This window comes from Diplotaxodon limnothrissa, linkage group LG17, assembly GCF_057381915.1.
Source record: "Diplotaxodon limnothrissa isolate DT_005_m linkage group LG17, D_limnothrissa_male_GT1.1, whole genome shotgun sequence".
NCBI classification, from domain to species: Eukaryota; Metazoa; Chordata; class Actinopteri; order Cichliformes; family Cichlidae; genus Diplotaxodon; species Diplotaxodon limnothrissa.
In genome coordinates, this window is record NC_140612.1 from 36538596 (window position 1) to 36554921 (window position 16326).

The window sequence follows — 16326 nt, forward strand, 5'->3', positions numbered from 1 at the left end:
TTATTTTGTTTTACAAAGGACAACCATTTATGACTAAACAAGTAAATAAATCAATAAAAAATTCTGGACAGCTGGAATGTCTTTTCTTCTGCTGAGTGTAAAATGATGTAGAGACAAGCTGTAAAAGTCTGAACCATGAAACAGTTGGCAGAAAATGAAAGTTTTTTGAAAATGGAGCATTTATTGAACCATCTGATAAATTTGTTTAAAAAACGAACTTAATTTTAATTTCCATTTGTGACCTAATTTCTATTGTATTTGCTACATTTGGTATTAAAACAAATTGATTTTTTTTTTTTTTTTTGGGAGGGGGGGGGGGGGGGGGGTCACACTGATGATGTAGAAGTGTCAAGAACCCTACAAAAACTGTATGTATGAAATGTTATACAAGAGGCATTAATTGACTAAAACAGTTAAAAGTGGGGAATTGAGTTCTTCATTTAGGAAGTGAGGGGAAGACACATTTGACGGCCTCTGGGTGGACGCTTTTATTGTCTTTGACATGAGTGACCTGTTTTCCAGAAGGGAGGGGGTAAAAAGGGAGTGTTCAGGGGTGGGAGGGGTCATTGACTATACCCCTGTTGGAGTCTGCCAGCACACATGTCCCTGATGGGGGTTAGCGAGTTCCTGCTCTCACCACCCACAGGTTTGTTCTGTAAATTTTGTAAATTTGTTGTTGCTCTACTCAAAACAGACACAGGTGGGCATAACTTGAGCCAGACCAACTCAGGGATTGAGATTTAAATGGTCTTTTACAAGCATACGGGCAACTTTTGTGTTGGTGTCATTTTAGTAAGATGATAATGAGACACCACAAGGTATCATAAGGTGTTGATTCCAGTGTAGTTGGCAGATATCTGGACCAATAATTCCTCTTCTGGGTGCCAACCTTTCTTATAGTATGCAGATTAAAGAAAAAAAAGCCTAATAAAAACTGTGATTGCCTTCATGATATTGCCACGTGATAGCCAGCGCTTTGAGAAATATAACTTTCGCATTCCACATGCATTATTTATGGAGCCAAAGCCTGCTCAGATGAGACTGAGCACTAATACTTGGTCTGCAAAAGAGCTTCTGGCACCAAAAGGTGTGGGCCTTTTAATTACATTTTTTTATTAATCAGTTATTAATAACCTAAATTCAACCTGATGCAAAATGAACTGACTTCACTTATTGAATGTTTAGTCAGTTTCTATATAGTGCCAACGATAGCTTTTACTCACAGTTAGCAGCACACACAGCTAAATTGTAGCTTTCTCTTTACAGAAACCAAACATAGCAATCACTGTTTGATATTAAAATGGAACCCACCCCCAATGTGACGGGTGGGTTCCCGACGGTAGCACAGTGTCTGGCAGATGGCTAAATCCACTCAGATTAAAATGGGCATAGCATTCTTTGATTTATTTCTTGTGGATTTATTTGGCTGGAGCTTATGAGCACGGTGTACCCATATTCTGATGGCTGATAGCAAGGTGTACCTAATGAAGTGATGGGTGAGTATATGTGATCTGTTTTCAACAGCACTGGTCTCTACTGACTTGTTAAAAGCTGGTATTGACCCCTCTACCTTAGATTTACCATTAGTAAATAGTAAAACTACCCTTTCAGGTTTTGCTAATCTCACTTTGACCTGGAGACAAAAATAGCCAGAGGTTTAAGAGGTTGCTGAAAGGATGTTTCTTAACAAACTGCACCTCAAGCATTGGAGTTGACTCCTTTCCCTAAACTCACATGTACACAAGCTTTGTTCATTCAGCTTGTTAAATAACCAGCTATTTACCAGTACACCTACTAATCGCATATGCTGGAAGGATTTGATGTTTATTTACCGTCAGAATTTCTCCAGCCTGTTGACGCGTGACCTACCTTTCAAATCTTTTAACAAGGTCTAAAGAATGTGTATGGAGAAAAGAAAGCTCGAATGACACAGAGAACAACAGGGGGATAACAAAACAATACGTGACTATCTAAACGTCTCATGGGGATGAACTCTCTATCAAGTTGCATGGAATGCAAACATTTTAAGTAGAACTGCCTAAGTGATTGCTGGAGCATGTATAAAGCGGAGGTAGTATCACATTATGAAGCCCTTTGGCTATCTGTATTTGATTGTGATTTGGATGTGGAAGCACTGAGAGCAAAAAGAGAGAAAATGAGTGGAAGGTAAGGGAGTCGCAGAGAAGGAGACAGGTAAAAAGACAAATGGAAAGAAGGAGATGCACTGTGCTGAACAACCTGCAGGGTGTAATGTATTCCTTGGAGAGCCATTTATGTAACACAATCATGCAGACACACATGGAGCATGTTATCAATATTGTGTTTCGCAGTGGTAGCTATCATAGCGGTGGGAACCAATTACTCAGCCCGGAGCAGCAAATGTGTGGTCGCAAAAGCAGAGAAAAGCTGCACGGCTCATGAGACTATTGATCAAAACCTGTCGCCCTCACCTTTGTATGTATAGCTTCGGTGTGTTTTCTGTGTGTGCATGTTTTTGCCATTTGCGCTCATGTGTTCATTCGGTGAATGTGTTTGTTCGGGCGAATACGGCACTAGCGAGAGCAGGCGAAGGCGCTGTTTAAAAAATTGGTATCATTTATCTTGGATGTGGTGGAGGGTGTAGGGCGCTGCTGGCGAAGTCTACAAAGCTTCCAGCTGATGGTAGAGTGGGCTGGATTTTTAGGATGCATATCCTCTATGCTTCAGTAGCATAACAACAACCAAGCCTAGAATACATTTTAATAATTCATTAAATTACCTTTTTTTAAAGGAAAATGTTAGAATTGAACAAATTTTAAAGACTCTTATTTCCAAATGAAGCTAAACTAAAGTTAAAAAGAAAATTGCCGGTGTTGGGCTTGCAAGCTAGTTAGCTATCTAACAGGAAATAGCTATAAAATCGAACTTTTCCCTCTTAGCTAGTTGTTAGCCTCTGTTAGATGTTTTTAGTCACTGTTAGTAAGCTGTGTTAGTGAAACTATCCGTGAAGTGGCTGTAACATTGTTGAACTCGGAGGCTTAGCAAATTAACTCTTATGTAATCAAACTGTTTATCAAAAGGAAGTGTGATTTTTACAACACTCTAGCTTAAAGTTATCTGGCATAATGTTTATATGCTTATACCCAGCTGTTGTTGTTGTTTAGCCAGCTGGCTGTAAGCTGCCATGCTGTCGCATGTCTAGTCAGCTGACCATAAGTAACTGTAACAATATCAGAAATAAATCAGTACATTTATGAAATTTTCCATGTTTTAGACTTAAGTTCAGGAACTGATAACATTTTATCCAGGTGCTAGCGGCGTTCTTGCTCTTCTCTACGTTTTTGCATCTTTGGTGACACAAGAAAACATACGTATAAGACTTTATATCATGAGTCTGAAAGAGCAGACACCAATTAAAATTCAGGCCACTCAAAGTCTCCTCCACCTCCACTGCATATGTGGCTGGTCTCTAGCATTAAAAATGGCAGAGGTGCCCAGTCCTACATATTTTCAATGGATTAATTCTACGTTTATGAGACATTGTTTTGTTGTAAGAAGTTATTACACACTAATCAATGTGTATTTATGAGAACAACATTTTTCTATTAAAAAAAACTTAAAAAAAAAAACTAACTGTACCTTTAATAGTCCATTACTTGAATTGAAAAAAGTCTTGTCACATGTTACAATGAAAAAGTACTGTGAATGTGTGCTACATCCAACACTTTGTGACAGCCTCTGACAGCAGTGAACGGGGTCAAAAACATATTTATAGAACTGTCAGTATCCCCAGATCTTCATGGGTCCAATATTAAACAGGCCAAAAATGTTTTTGTTTGGCTAAGCATCCCTCGGTTACTCGTTTAGCCTTTAAGTATTATTCAAGGAAGAAACATCTGGTCTGTCTGCTCACTAAAATACATTTTGGATAAGAACATCAACAAACTGGCAAGCAAATGAGGATCTCTGGGTGAATTTCATATTGTTGCTGGCAAAACTCTGCTTAAATGCTAACATCAAGCACAAAACGTATTCGTTCAAAGACAGCAACTTGAGGTTTATTTTAAGCAACACTGACAACTTGGGCTGTTTTCATTTAAACAAAATGAAAAATAATTTGAAAATGCTTTTCCCCTTAGTGCACCAGGGGATTTCGGAACAGAATTTCTACAAAGGATAAAGCAGATTATAAAGAGGACTTAATTGAATGTATAGAAGAGTATACGCTTTAGCCGGAGCACTGGAAACCAAATTCAGTTTCCAACGGGAAACAGATCCGGACCCAGATCGTCCTTTCATTCGTGTTGATGTATGCAATCGGTCATTCACTCCCCAGACCGCATGTAATTTGATAGGTAGTGATCTCGGATGAACGTCGCCTCTGCCTCTAACAATGATTAAAGTGGAGAGCGCCGTTGTAGTTGCAGCACACTCAGATGATTGACAGAACAATGTCATTCAGACAGTGTGTGTTTGTGTGCATTTTGCTGTGTGTGCGCGCATGAAAAACAACCGCATGCATGCACGAACATTTGCATGGACACGTTTGCTCTGCAAAGTCGCCGTGTGTAGGAGATTTATGCATGCGTTTGTGCTGGCGTGTTTTTGAAAAGTGTGGGGCATTAATGAGTTCAGATGGCTCTGGTCTTGCGTACTCTTTACCATAAGTCTTGCTCTCTTGCTGTCTCTCTGTTGGTCTGCACCAAGCTCTGTCTGACAGCTTTGACAGCTCGTCAGGTCTACTCCACACACACGCCAATCAAGCCCCATCCAAGCAAATAAGCAATTAATCATTAGCATCCACAAGCAGCCGACGCAGAGGGAAGTGAGGAGGAGGAGGAGGAGGAGGAGGAGGAGAAGAAGGGCGAGGCCACGGAGAAGAAAGGGTTCATTTGGGTTCAACTGTGACCACACCCTCTTCACACACACACACAGACACACATCAGTGCACACAGTTACAATGTGAATTCTGCGGTGGTGACTGTATAACAAGGGGATTATCTTCTTAAAAAGTCAAAGGACAAATTATGGAAATGAACATAGGACGGGGAAAAAAACAACTGGGCAGCATCTGTTGACTTACAAAACAAACTATTGTCCCTATTAGGTTTTCCCTTCCACTCACAGTAATGGCGTTTAGATGATTAGTCTGCGGTTGGAACGATTAAAAGGGGCGTACGGGACAGGGTGTGCGTAATTCTGGTGGAAGACAAACTGGCTGTTATTTACTTTGACAAATGAGCCTTTTAACCTCGAAATTAAAATAATGTTAATGTAAAAAAAAGTGTTGCAGTTACAGTTTTAAACTTGTGATCTTAGTGCTGTTTCTAGTATTATTATTTTACAACCTTTTCTTCTGGGTATCAAATTAGTATATTCCAGTGCCATTCCATTACCTTCTCACAAAATTTTGCCAATTATGGCAAATGGTTGCAATTTAAAGTAGATAGACCTTGACTGGACAATTGACTTGTTACAGCAAAGTCAGCAGCAAGCGGCACTCTGTAAAGTCACTCCCGGCCCCAGTCGAACACATAACGCCTCTGTTTTTATTTTTTTCAACAGCAGTGTCAGTTGGTATCGATCAGTTAATTGAGAGCTTTAAGTTACTGAGCTTTGGAAGTGCTTTGGTAGTTTGCTTATGAAAGCAGCTGAAGTCCTGCTATTAGTAGACATCTGCCTTGGGTGTGTCTGGGTTTTACTACCCTCAGCAATTCTGCAGTGTGTTTTATAGCCTGTGTCATTTCCTCTGTCAGTTTACTTACTGCTAGATCGAGATGAGATATTTTAGCGATACTGACTACCCTTTCTGTTTCGTCAAGCCGTCCTGAAGAGCTGATTACCCTACTTGCTTACTGCAGATCTTTGTCAGGTAAACCTCCAAGCCCCCTGCAGATAAGGTCACATATCAAATTACATCCAGGATGCCTCCATATAATCCTACCGGGGATTAGATTATGACAGAAGAGGGAAATGATTTTTGCTGTTGTGGCTGGTGGTGGTGGTTAAGTTAATATTGTAGCTTGGAGATGAGGGCTTGTAGCTGTATTACATCCTAGAAGGCTATAGCTGGAAAGTGTTCATCTGCCTTTATGTGAAAATATTAAGGTTTAAATAATTGAGCATGGGCCCAGCCTCGAATCAGACACAATAAAGGCTAAAAAAATACACACACACATGAGATATGTAAGAAACCTGCCCCTACAGATAAATAACCACTCGGCATGAAATATGCACTATTACTTTGTTATGTGCACATACACACACACACACACACACACTCACATATATGTATATATAAGCGACCCTATATGACTCTCTACCATCCTGCAGCTCATGAATAAATAAGTGAGCCTGGTGATTGCACCAATGCACCCTTCAATGTGACAAGTTGTGATAGCTAGGTTGTAACAATGACTCTGTGCTTCCCCCTAACCGCCTAACCACGACCACTTCTTGAGCAATGCCCTTCAGCTAATTCAGCTACCGAGGCTGTATGATAGACACGGAGTGAGATAGAGGGAACAAAACTGAGAGTCTAAAAAAAATGTTAGGAAAACGTAGCAAAGAGAAAGAAGATGCAGTGGACTGAGTGATTTCCTCTTCTCTCCCAGGGGTCCACTTGGGATTTCTGCACGGATCAGTAGCATCGCCGCATGTCTGCACGTGTGCACGCAGCCTGTGTTTGCAGCCAAGCAGCAACTGATATACACTGATTGCGTTTCATTTGTGTTACTTTTCCTCAAACTTAACATCCAGTCTCACCTCAGCCCAATGGCGGGGTGTCTCCCAAAGGTGCAGACAGATGATAGCGGGCTCTGCCTTCACTGAACTGTAACAGCTCCAAATTGTTTATATAGGTATATCTACTCCATCACCTGGCTGGTGGAGACACACACACATGCATGAAAAGACAGTGGCATGCAAAGAATGAAGCTATGACAGACAGGGAGGTGGTCTGGTGTTGATACTGGATGCACCACGATGAAGGTGGCAGATAAGGTTTGACATTTCTGATCTGACATGCAGTATAGCCACATTCCTATCAGACAGCAGTGGTCTATTAGGAACTTTACACAATAAAGATAAGATGATGTGTGTAAATGATTGACGTGTATTCTAGCCTGTTTTTCAAATTGAACCACATGTCAGACTTCAACAGGAACCCAATTAGTTACTCAAAATAGATATTGTTTTGTAACTTTATACTTACTTTGTTAATTACTGAGATCTGCGAGCAGTCAGATATCAAGTTTGCTGTTAAAACTCGTGTTAATACTGGTGCATGCTGGTAGCAAAGCATTTTATTTAACAGGTGTTCTTTGTAATGGCCAACAGGGGGCACCTCCTCTGGTTGCGATAAGAAGTCTGATTGTATAAAAGTCTAAGGGAAAATGACCCTTTGATCCTATTAAAAATTGTGGTAGCCAAAAATTTCATCAGTGGTTGACATCACAGCAGCTGTGTGGATCTTTTATATACAGACTATCATTCTACATGATCTCAAAGTCATTAAAAAAAAAAAAACTCAACATAAAGAGACAAGTTTACTTTTTGAAACCTTTTCATTCATTGTGTTGGAACCATTTGTGGTGCTGAACTTGGCTGTGTAAACTGCAACTGACAGAAGTGAGAAGAAAATTGGAGCTCGGTTCACACTCTAGTTATTTTCACACCTCTGCATGACCAGTCACCACAGAAGTGGCCCTGCTTGTCAAACTGTTGGCTTTGAAAATGTAGGAAAAATATTGCATGCCTGAGACACTTTGGTAGGTACTCATGGTAGGAACTTGGATAAGGCAGTGCAGTGGCTCAAAGGTATTTTGGAAATAAGTCAGACGCTGATTTTTGATATTATTTTGAGGAGAATTACCAAAACACTAAATCGTGATAAACTGGTTTAGATGGTTTAATACCACTGCAATTCAGACCAGCAAAATAAATAAAATAGGCACATAATTATAATTTTTAAACAAAACCATTTTCTTGTAAATTATTGTATTAATAATCAGTAACTTGATACAGTCCACTGTATCAAAGCCTGTGTTGATGTCTGATGTTGAAATACACCACAAAGAGCATAGAGGTTTAGCCATTAGATGTAACGTGTTGTAGTTCATCACAGAAAAAGTTTGTTTGCATATATAACTGAAACATGTAATGTTGGACTCAAGTTAGATAGTAATACAGACACAGTCTTATTGTTCAATAGGTATTAACATAATGCAGACTTTTACTCGTATTTTTTGAGTTATTTTGTTTTTAGGAGTTCTCTGGGTTGACTTTGACATGGAAAAATGGTCCAGTTTACCCTCCTCAGGAAAGGGTCACTGGGATTCAACCCTTAAGTCAGGTCAGGGACAGAGACTCTTAGGGTGAGTGTCTAATGACCATGCCTAGCCTGAAGAAGCTACATGGGTCCACCCTCTTGTGGGTCTACCACATAGTAGGGGCCATAGGGGTACGGTGTCTTGTGGACCAGGTGGTGATCAGGAGCAAACATCTTGTCACTCCAATCCCTGACTTCCAAAACTTGCTTGTGGTACTTCTGTTGGGTTCATCAGGTAGTAGCACGCAAGTAGCACTGGAGCAGTTCACGGCTAAGTCTGGAGCGCCCTAAGTTGAAGAGTTCACGTATGTTGTTCATGAATGAAGGAAGAGCGGAGCGTGAGATTGACAGATGAATTAGGGGTACTGATCTGCTTTGGTGGAGAGCTGAGCATAAAAACGAAGCTGTCAGTTTGTCAGTCAGTCTGTATTCACAACCTTGACCCATAGTCATGAGCTCTGGGTAGTGACAGATACAAGCAGAAATTAGTTTGATTTAAAGTTTTCTTTCCAAGGGTGGCTGGGCTCTCCCTCAAGATAGGGTAAAGAGCCATTAAATAGGGGGTTGGAGTAGAATTGGTTCTAGCATCTGACTAGTCTGCCTCCTGGATGAAGTGTTTTAGGCATGACCTTTCTAGGAAGAGGCCTCCCACCCAGGGTTTGCTGGAGAGATTACATCTTTCAGCTGGCTTGCGAATGACTCAGCATCCCTGGACTCTTTGCTTAGACTACTTGGCTTCATGACCAGAAACCAAGATCAACGGTAGAAAATTGATAAACGATTTGTGTTTTAATTTTGGATTTTGTGGGCTTGATTGAGATGATCTGCTGGCATTTCTCTGAGCTGCTGTCTCTGAGCGCAGGAGCATCTTTACTGACTTTACCTGTAAAAGTGGATGTAAATGATGACAAAGAAAATAGGAAGAAAATTTTTATGCACCAAAATAATCCTATAACAGGCACTGGTGAGGTTATCTCAACGGAAATGTGAATTTCAATGTAATATCAAAGGTCAGTTAATCTGTTATCAGAACAAGATAAAATCTCAATTATGTGTTGAGTCAACCTACTCTATGAGGAAACTAGTAATTTGACTAGTAATTACATATATATACATATATATATATATCCATCCATCCATTCACTTCCGCTTATCCTTGTCAGTTGTCACACACACACACACACACATATATATATGTATATATATATATATATATATATATATATATATATATGTGTGTGTGTGTGTGTGTGTGTGTGTGTGTGTGTGTGTCACCTCACGCTGTACAAAGTTTATATTTGCCTGGGTGGCTCCACGTGGCTCCACGTTCCAAAGGCTCAGTGACAACGAAGTTGTCAAATGAAGGTTACGACACCATATCTGAGTTATGCTTGTGTTTTCACTCAGTACTCCAGCTATGACGCATCTACGTTACCTTTAGCCTTCAACTTCCTATCTGCATCTCAGCCATTCAGGAGACGCACCGTCATGATGTGACGCCACAGTAAGTGCAAAGATCAGCTCAAAACCCACGTGATAACAAGGGACAAAACAAGAAATACAATGTTTTGGTAAAATTCGGTATGATCATCCACCTAAAATTTTACAAAATTGTGGCCACCTTCTCGGTCTGCATTTTGTCCCCTTCTCTCCTTACTACAATAATCCTTCCATTTGTTTTTTCTTCTGCCTCCACTCTATCTGCTTTTTCCTTCAACTCCCCCGAGCAAAGGGGACAGCTGCTTATCCCTGATAAACGCCTGGCATTTGGCACGGCAAGACAAGGGAGAGAGGGATTGAGGAGGAACGGGGGCAGGGCTGGGTTGGGTTGTCAGGGGGTGGGGGTGATGGGGGTGGCCACATCGATGGAGACGGCAAGGAGTGAAAAAGGCAGTGAGGATTAAAGAGCAGGGTTTTTTGGCAGCGGCCACTGTAGAAGTGTAGAGGAGGGGAGAAGATGAGGTCTAATCGTGACCTAGATTCCAAGACGCCCAGACATAATAGGCAAGGCCTAATTCAACGTGAACCCCCTCACCCCTTCCGCCCCCTCCTACCCTCCACCTCAGTCAAAACAATAACAGACAGGAGAGGAGCTGCAGGAGGAGAGGGGCCCAGTGTGGGGACGGTTCCAGCCCACTACCCTCACCTCCCAAACCGTGGACAACATGTAGCCTCCTCTATATCTAACACTAGGCAGCTGCACGCAATGTTGGCCCCCAAACCGCTGGAAATTCTTGGAAAGAGAACCTAAGGAATGCCAGGGTAATGTTTGGATAAACTTCTGCTGGGGTCTTTTGAACAGACTCCTTTATTAGCTTGTGGATTGTTTCCTTTTGCCAGAAGAAAGACAAAAGCCTGCAGTTGCAAAGTGGTTTTTCTGTGAGTGTGGGAAGTGTGTGCCTATGTGTGTTTTCAATCAAAATGTGATGAATATGAAATTACTTCACACAAAGAGTTTGACCTTTGGGGAGATATTCTCACACTATGAGCGATCATTATGAAACATCAACCATTTAGGTATGTCTGAGACGGTTTCTTGTCCAGGACTAGAACTCAGTTACCTTGAGTCTCTGCAGGTTTCCCAATGGTCAAGGCAGAAGGCCCTCCTCCTCCTCGAATGTGGTTTTTCCAGAGGTTTCTTCCCCTTAAAATAGGACCGTTGCCCGGTGTTTGCTCAGCAGAGACTGTTATGATTGTCAGGTTTTTCTCTACAGTGCTTAGAGATGACTATTGTTGCAAATGAAACTGATATTCAACAGCTTTTCCTTATTTTCTGTCATACAAAAAACAATATTTGCCGCTACGTCTTATTAAACATGGCTAAAAGTTCAAAAAATAATGTGATAGTAATCCCTATGATCCACAAACAAGCTTTACACTGCTCTAAATCTACAGGTTTTTTTTTTTTACTGCTATATGAGATCAAAAACAGAGGATCTTCTTCTTCTGGCTAGTTCTGTTAGTGATTGTCAAAGTGGATCATCTGCCTCCATCTTACCCTGTGCATGTCATCCTCTTCTCTGCATGCCTTGCTTCACTACATCCCCAACCCTCCTCTGTAGTCTTCCTCTAGTTCTCCTGCCTGGCAGCTCCATCTTCAACATCATTTATCCAAAATATCCACTATCCCTCCTCTGCGCATGTTCAAACAATCTCTAACTTTGTCTTTAATGCAGCCCTGCACTTCTGTCTCCTGTCTTTTTTGGAGCCATAGTCTCCAAACCATCCATCATATCTTCATGGCTTCTGTCAGAAATCACCCCTGATTTCTAATCATCTAATGCCTGCACTCTTGTTTTTAATTTCTCTGCATTGTTCATTGCTTTGGATGGGTCACCCAAGGTATTTAAACTTCATTTTCACTGCCTTGCCTGTCTCACTATCATTCATGCAGGTTCCTTAGCTCCTCATCTCTCCATACCACAGGTATGTCATCGGGACCAGCTGTTGTTCCACTCTTCATTTTTCCCATTTATGAATGTCAAGGTTTTTGTCTCTACATCAGGTTTATAGTCTAGTTTTGTCTGTATCTGTCTCACTCTGTTTTTCCTCTCTGCCGTTATTATCCTCAGTCATTGCATCTCATCTTGTACCTGTTACCTTGGTTGCAGAATCAGACCGAGACAGACGTTGCAATGTGAGATGTCTCAGTGGGCCATGTCATGTGAGCCTAGAGTGTTTTCCTTGTTAACTCTTTATTCATGCAGTTAGATTTAGAGCCTGTGGTGCATGTTAAACTCTAAATAGATTAATTGAAGAAGACCATCTTGTTTTTGATTTTCTGAATTATGAAAAAACAAATTAAACTAATTACCTTTTTTTGTTTTTATGAAGCAGGTTGTTTACTGATTGCAGGAATGGCACTTTCAAGTGTCCATGGCTGAAACATCAAACCCGAAGTTGTAAACACATTGCATGGTATCTTTGCCATACAATGTGTTACACAAAGGAAGACTTTGTTTAGATATGTTGGGGATTTATAGCCTTTATTGAGATAGGACAGCAGAGAAAAAAAGAGGAAAGCTGTGAGCAAGGGAAGACACACAAGAAGCAACCTTGGCAGAAATTCAAACTCAGGTCTTGCCAATAGCGTTATGGGATATGGGTTACCTGCTCAGCTGAGTGAGCTATACCAGTGCCCAATAAATCCAGATGTCCCTGCTGAAGGCCACAGGCCAAAACACGTTGGTCAAATAAGAAAGAGATAATTTAGTAGCATGTTACAGTAAAAGAGATAAGATAAGATATGATAAACCTTTATTAGTCCCACATGTGGGAAATTTGTTGTGACACAACAGAAAGTGGACAGTGGAAAGTTGCAGCAGCAAAAATTAAGAAAAACAATTGAATAGGATAATATAAAAAGAATAACATACTATTTACAATAGAATAAAATACTACGTTGCCAGAAAAAAAAATTACACTGAGTGTTATTGCGCATATGTGGATGTGTGTGTTTGGTCAGCTGAGAAAGTCTTTGTTGTGGAATTTGACAGCAGTAGGAAGGAAAGACCTCCGTCCCACATCGTGGGTGCCACCATTCTCCTGTCACTCACCACCTCCACTGGGTCCAGAGGGCATCCTAGAACAGAGCTCGCCCTCCGGATCAGCCTGTTCGGTCTCTTCCTGTTCCCAGCAGAGATGCTGCTGGCCCAGCGTGGGCCCCTCACTCCAAAAGACCTGAGCATCCGCAGCAGGTACAGCCTGCTCTGTCCTTTTCTGTAGAGAGCATCTGAGTTGTCAGTCCAGTCCAGTTTATTGTTCAGATGAACACCAAGGTACCTGTAGCTATCCACAGCCTCAATGTCCATACCTTGGATGTTTATTGGTTGCAGTGGAGGATGTTTGTGCCTGCGGAAGTCTACCACCAGCTCCTTGGTTTTTTACAATGTTGATCTGGAGGTAGTTCTGCTGGCACCAGTCCACAAAGTCATGGGTCAGTTCTCTGTACTCCTTGTCATCCCCATTTGTGATGAAGCCGACTGTTGCAGAGTCATCAGAGAACTTCTGCAGGAAGCACCGTGTGGAGTTGTGGGAAAGGTCTGCAGTGTAGATGGTGAAGAGGAACAGAGCCAGAACCGTTCCCTGTAGGACCCCCGTACTGCAGACGACCCTGTTCGACACACAGCCATGAGTTCTCACGTACTGTGGTCGGTTGGTGAGGTAGTCCAGCATCCATGTGGTGAGGTGATGGTGCACTCCTGGGTTCCCCAGCTTGTTTTTCAGGACTGTGGGAAGAATGATGTTAAAGGCACTGGAAAAATCAAAAAGCATGATTCTCACAGTGCTCCCAGCGATCTTCAGGTGAGAGAGGGAACGATGTAGGAGGTGAACGACGGCATTATCCACTCCAGTGCCAGGCTGGTAGCTCACCAGGGACCAAAGCTGAGCCAGGACCAGCCGCTCCAGGGTCTTGATCAGGTGGGATGTCAGAGCCAATGACCTGTAGCTGTTGAGGTCCTTGGGGCGTGGAGTCTGATCACTTGTACCACATAAACGGTTTTCCAGAGCTGCAAAACTCTCCCCAGCTTTAGTCTCAGGTTGAAGATGTCCTCCATCACCCCACACAGTTGATCTGCGCTGGACCTGACAGCCCTTGAGCTGATGCCATCTGGATCTGCTGCCTACTTGGCTTTAATCCTCCTCAGTTTCCTCCTTTCCAAAACAACTGCTGTACAATGCCGTCCGTTGTCTTAGTTGAATTGGTCACATGACTGCATTGTATGATTAAAATGCATCATCGTTTTCGAAACGCTCCGTTTTTGCAGTCCACACTGCGACGTGAAAAATGTGTTTTCAAATTTATACACTTTGGAGAGCGGTTTCAAAAAGCTCAGTTTTCCTTGACCAAAATCACAATCGCAGTTTGGATGGAAGGCCCAAACGGAGAAAAAAGATGCGTTTTCAAACAAAAACGTATTAGTGTGGACATGGCCAGAGACAGGCTGTTTGGATGTGTGCTGGATGCTGTGGTTAGGGGTGGGGAGTCGTGAACAGGGTGAATAGAGGAGGTGTTAAGTGGCTGAGGTGTCAGAGGCAGTGGGTTAACATTTTTAACATGTCAGTTATGTCAGTAATCTTGATTTTACTGTTTCCACTCTGACTACACAAGAAATCTTTCAAAACCCAGCCTTCATGGTGATCTGCTGGATAAGCTATGTGATCTTGGCTTTCTGCAAGGACCAAGCCTCTGCTCAAGGTACAGCAGATTAGCATGCTAACTTCAGTAGATAGCTCTGCAAACAGATACACAGAGATCTTTGCCATAGCTGTAAATTCTGCTCATTATACTGAAAATGGTATTTGTTTATTTATTCTAACTTACTTCCCTAAAAAACCTAATTTTAAGGCAGTGGTAGGCAATTTGCCTAATCTCCACAACCCACTGACATTTCACTCTTATGACTGTGCTTGATTACCTTATTTGGTCAGATGCTGCTCATGGCATCCTGAACCAAAATGTTGGTTATTGGCTAAAAACAGGCGGATCACAAGAATATTTGAAAAAACCAAGGTCAGTGGGTTGGTTTGGGTAAAGCAGAATTTGGTTGTGAGTCAGGGATGGGGAGTTAGTGAGTGCAAGAGTGGGAGGATTGTGGGTTGGCTGCGCAGAGAGAAAGCAGTAGAGAGAGAATGATGGAGGCTCATCCCATAGCCACCAGCGACAGTGACCAGTCGCTGGATTGCAATCTGCAATCATTCCAAATAGATGCTGTGCATCCATAATAAGCATTTTGCGCTCATGCAAAGTTACAATTTGCACCTAAATACCACCTCTGGACCATGTGGTGGTGTATTTTTGACTTTTGGCTTCATACGGGCTAAATGGTAAAAAAAAAAAAATCTATGTCTATATAAAAGGGAAGAGATGAAGTTCTTTTCAGTGAGTTTTGACAGACACATTTCTGAAATACTGATTTAAAAACAGCAAACCAGTAAAATAAACCAGTGCCTGTTGATTCCCAAACATTCCCAGCAGCAATCGGCAGTTGTACATTGGTTGCCACAGAGCGCAATAGAGCCATTATGCAACAGGGAGTAAGGCTCTATTGAAAAATATAGGAGAGTAAAAATAAAAAAAGGCAGAAAGGTCCCATGAGGAGAGCTAAGAGAATCTGCCAAGCTGGCTGGTACAAAGAAAACATACAATTACCCGAGCTACTTATGTGTTCACTAAGAGCCAAGTGATTGTAGGTGTTCTCTCAAACAGCAAAATCTTTGACAGTCATCCACTCTAACAGCCTGTGGCTTCAGCTCTAAATCTAGCTGAACGGCAACTGATTTATACCAAAGTGCTAAATATAACACAACTCAGCCAGGATATAAATAATCATAGCGACTAATGTCAGGGGCACTTCCTCCCTTTGTTCCACGTAGTGAGAGGCCTGTGTGTAAAAATAAAAGAGAGAGTGGGAGAGGGAAAGGAAAAGGGAGGGTGGGATTGCATTAAATAAAGAGGTGAGTGAGAGACAGAGACAGTGTGGGTTGTGATAAAGAAAGAGTGTGAGGTGCACTGTTGATGAGGATTTGGTCCTGCTATGGACATGAGGAATGTGCCAACTTTTCCCTGAGATAAAGAGACAAGGAGCTTAGGGCTAACGAGGACAGGAGGATGCTTTAATTACACAAGACCAACAAAAGCCAAGGAAGCTTGGATGGTGGGTTGTGGTGGCGCGTGTTTCCATTGGCAGAGGGAGTAAGAGGAGTCTGCACCTGCACTGTTGGGCTAAAACTGACAATCCGACCCATCATGTTGAGCATGTATTTACTCAGCTGGAAACGAGCATTTGTGAAGCTAAATACCAAATATAATGGAGAATATATCCAGTACACGGCTAATCCAGCCAAGTTTTATGTCACCGATGGCCAGTCAAAACTGGCAATAACCTGAAGGAATTCAGCTGACAACTTAATCAGATCTGATTTGAAACTGCGCAGCTTTGGTGACAAATATAGCATCACAAAATACCAACCATGTCTAAAAATAGGACTCCACTGACTGCTCAAAATCAAAAGTG

At 41.8% G+C, this 16326-nt stretch overlaps 1 protein-coding gene across 1 annotated transcript in view; it reads left to right on the forward strand.

Moving 5' to 3' along the window:
- Positions 1-8599, forward strand: part of LOC146615373 (uncharacterized) — a 111414-nt gene extending 102815 nt beyond the window's left edge. The window contains exons 10-11 of the mRNA XM_085375555.1: positions 8246-8332; positions 8544-8599. Coding sequence (XP_085231681.1) covers positions 8246-8332; positions 8544-8599 — 143 coding nt within the window. The remainder of the gene's footprint in view (positions 1-8245; positions 8333-8543) is intronic.
- The last annotated feature ends 7727 nt before the right edge of the window (positions 8600-16326 follow it).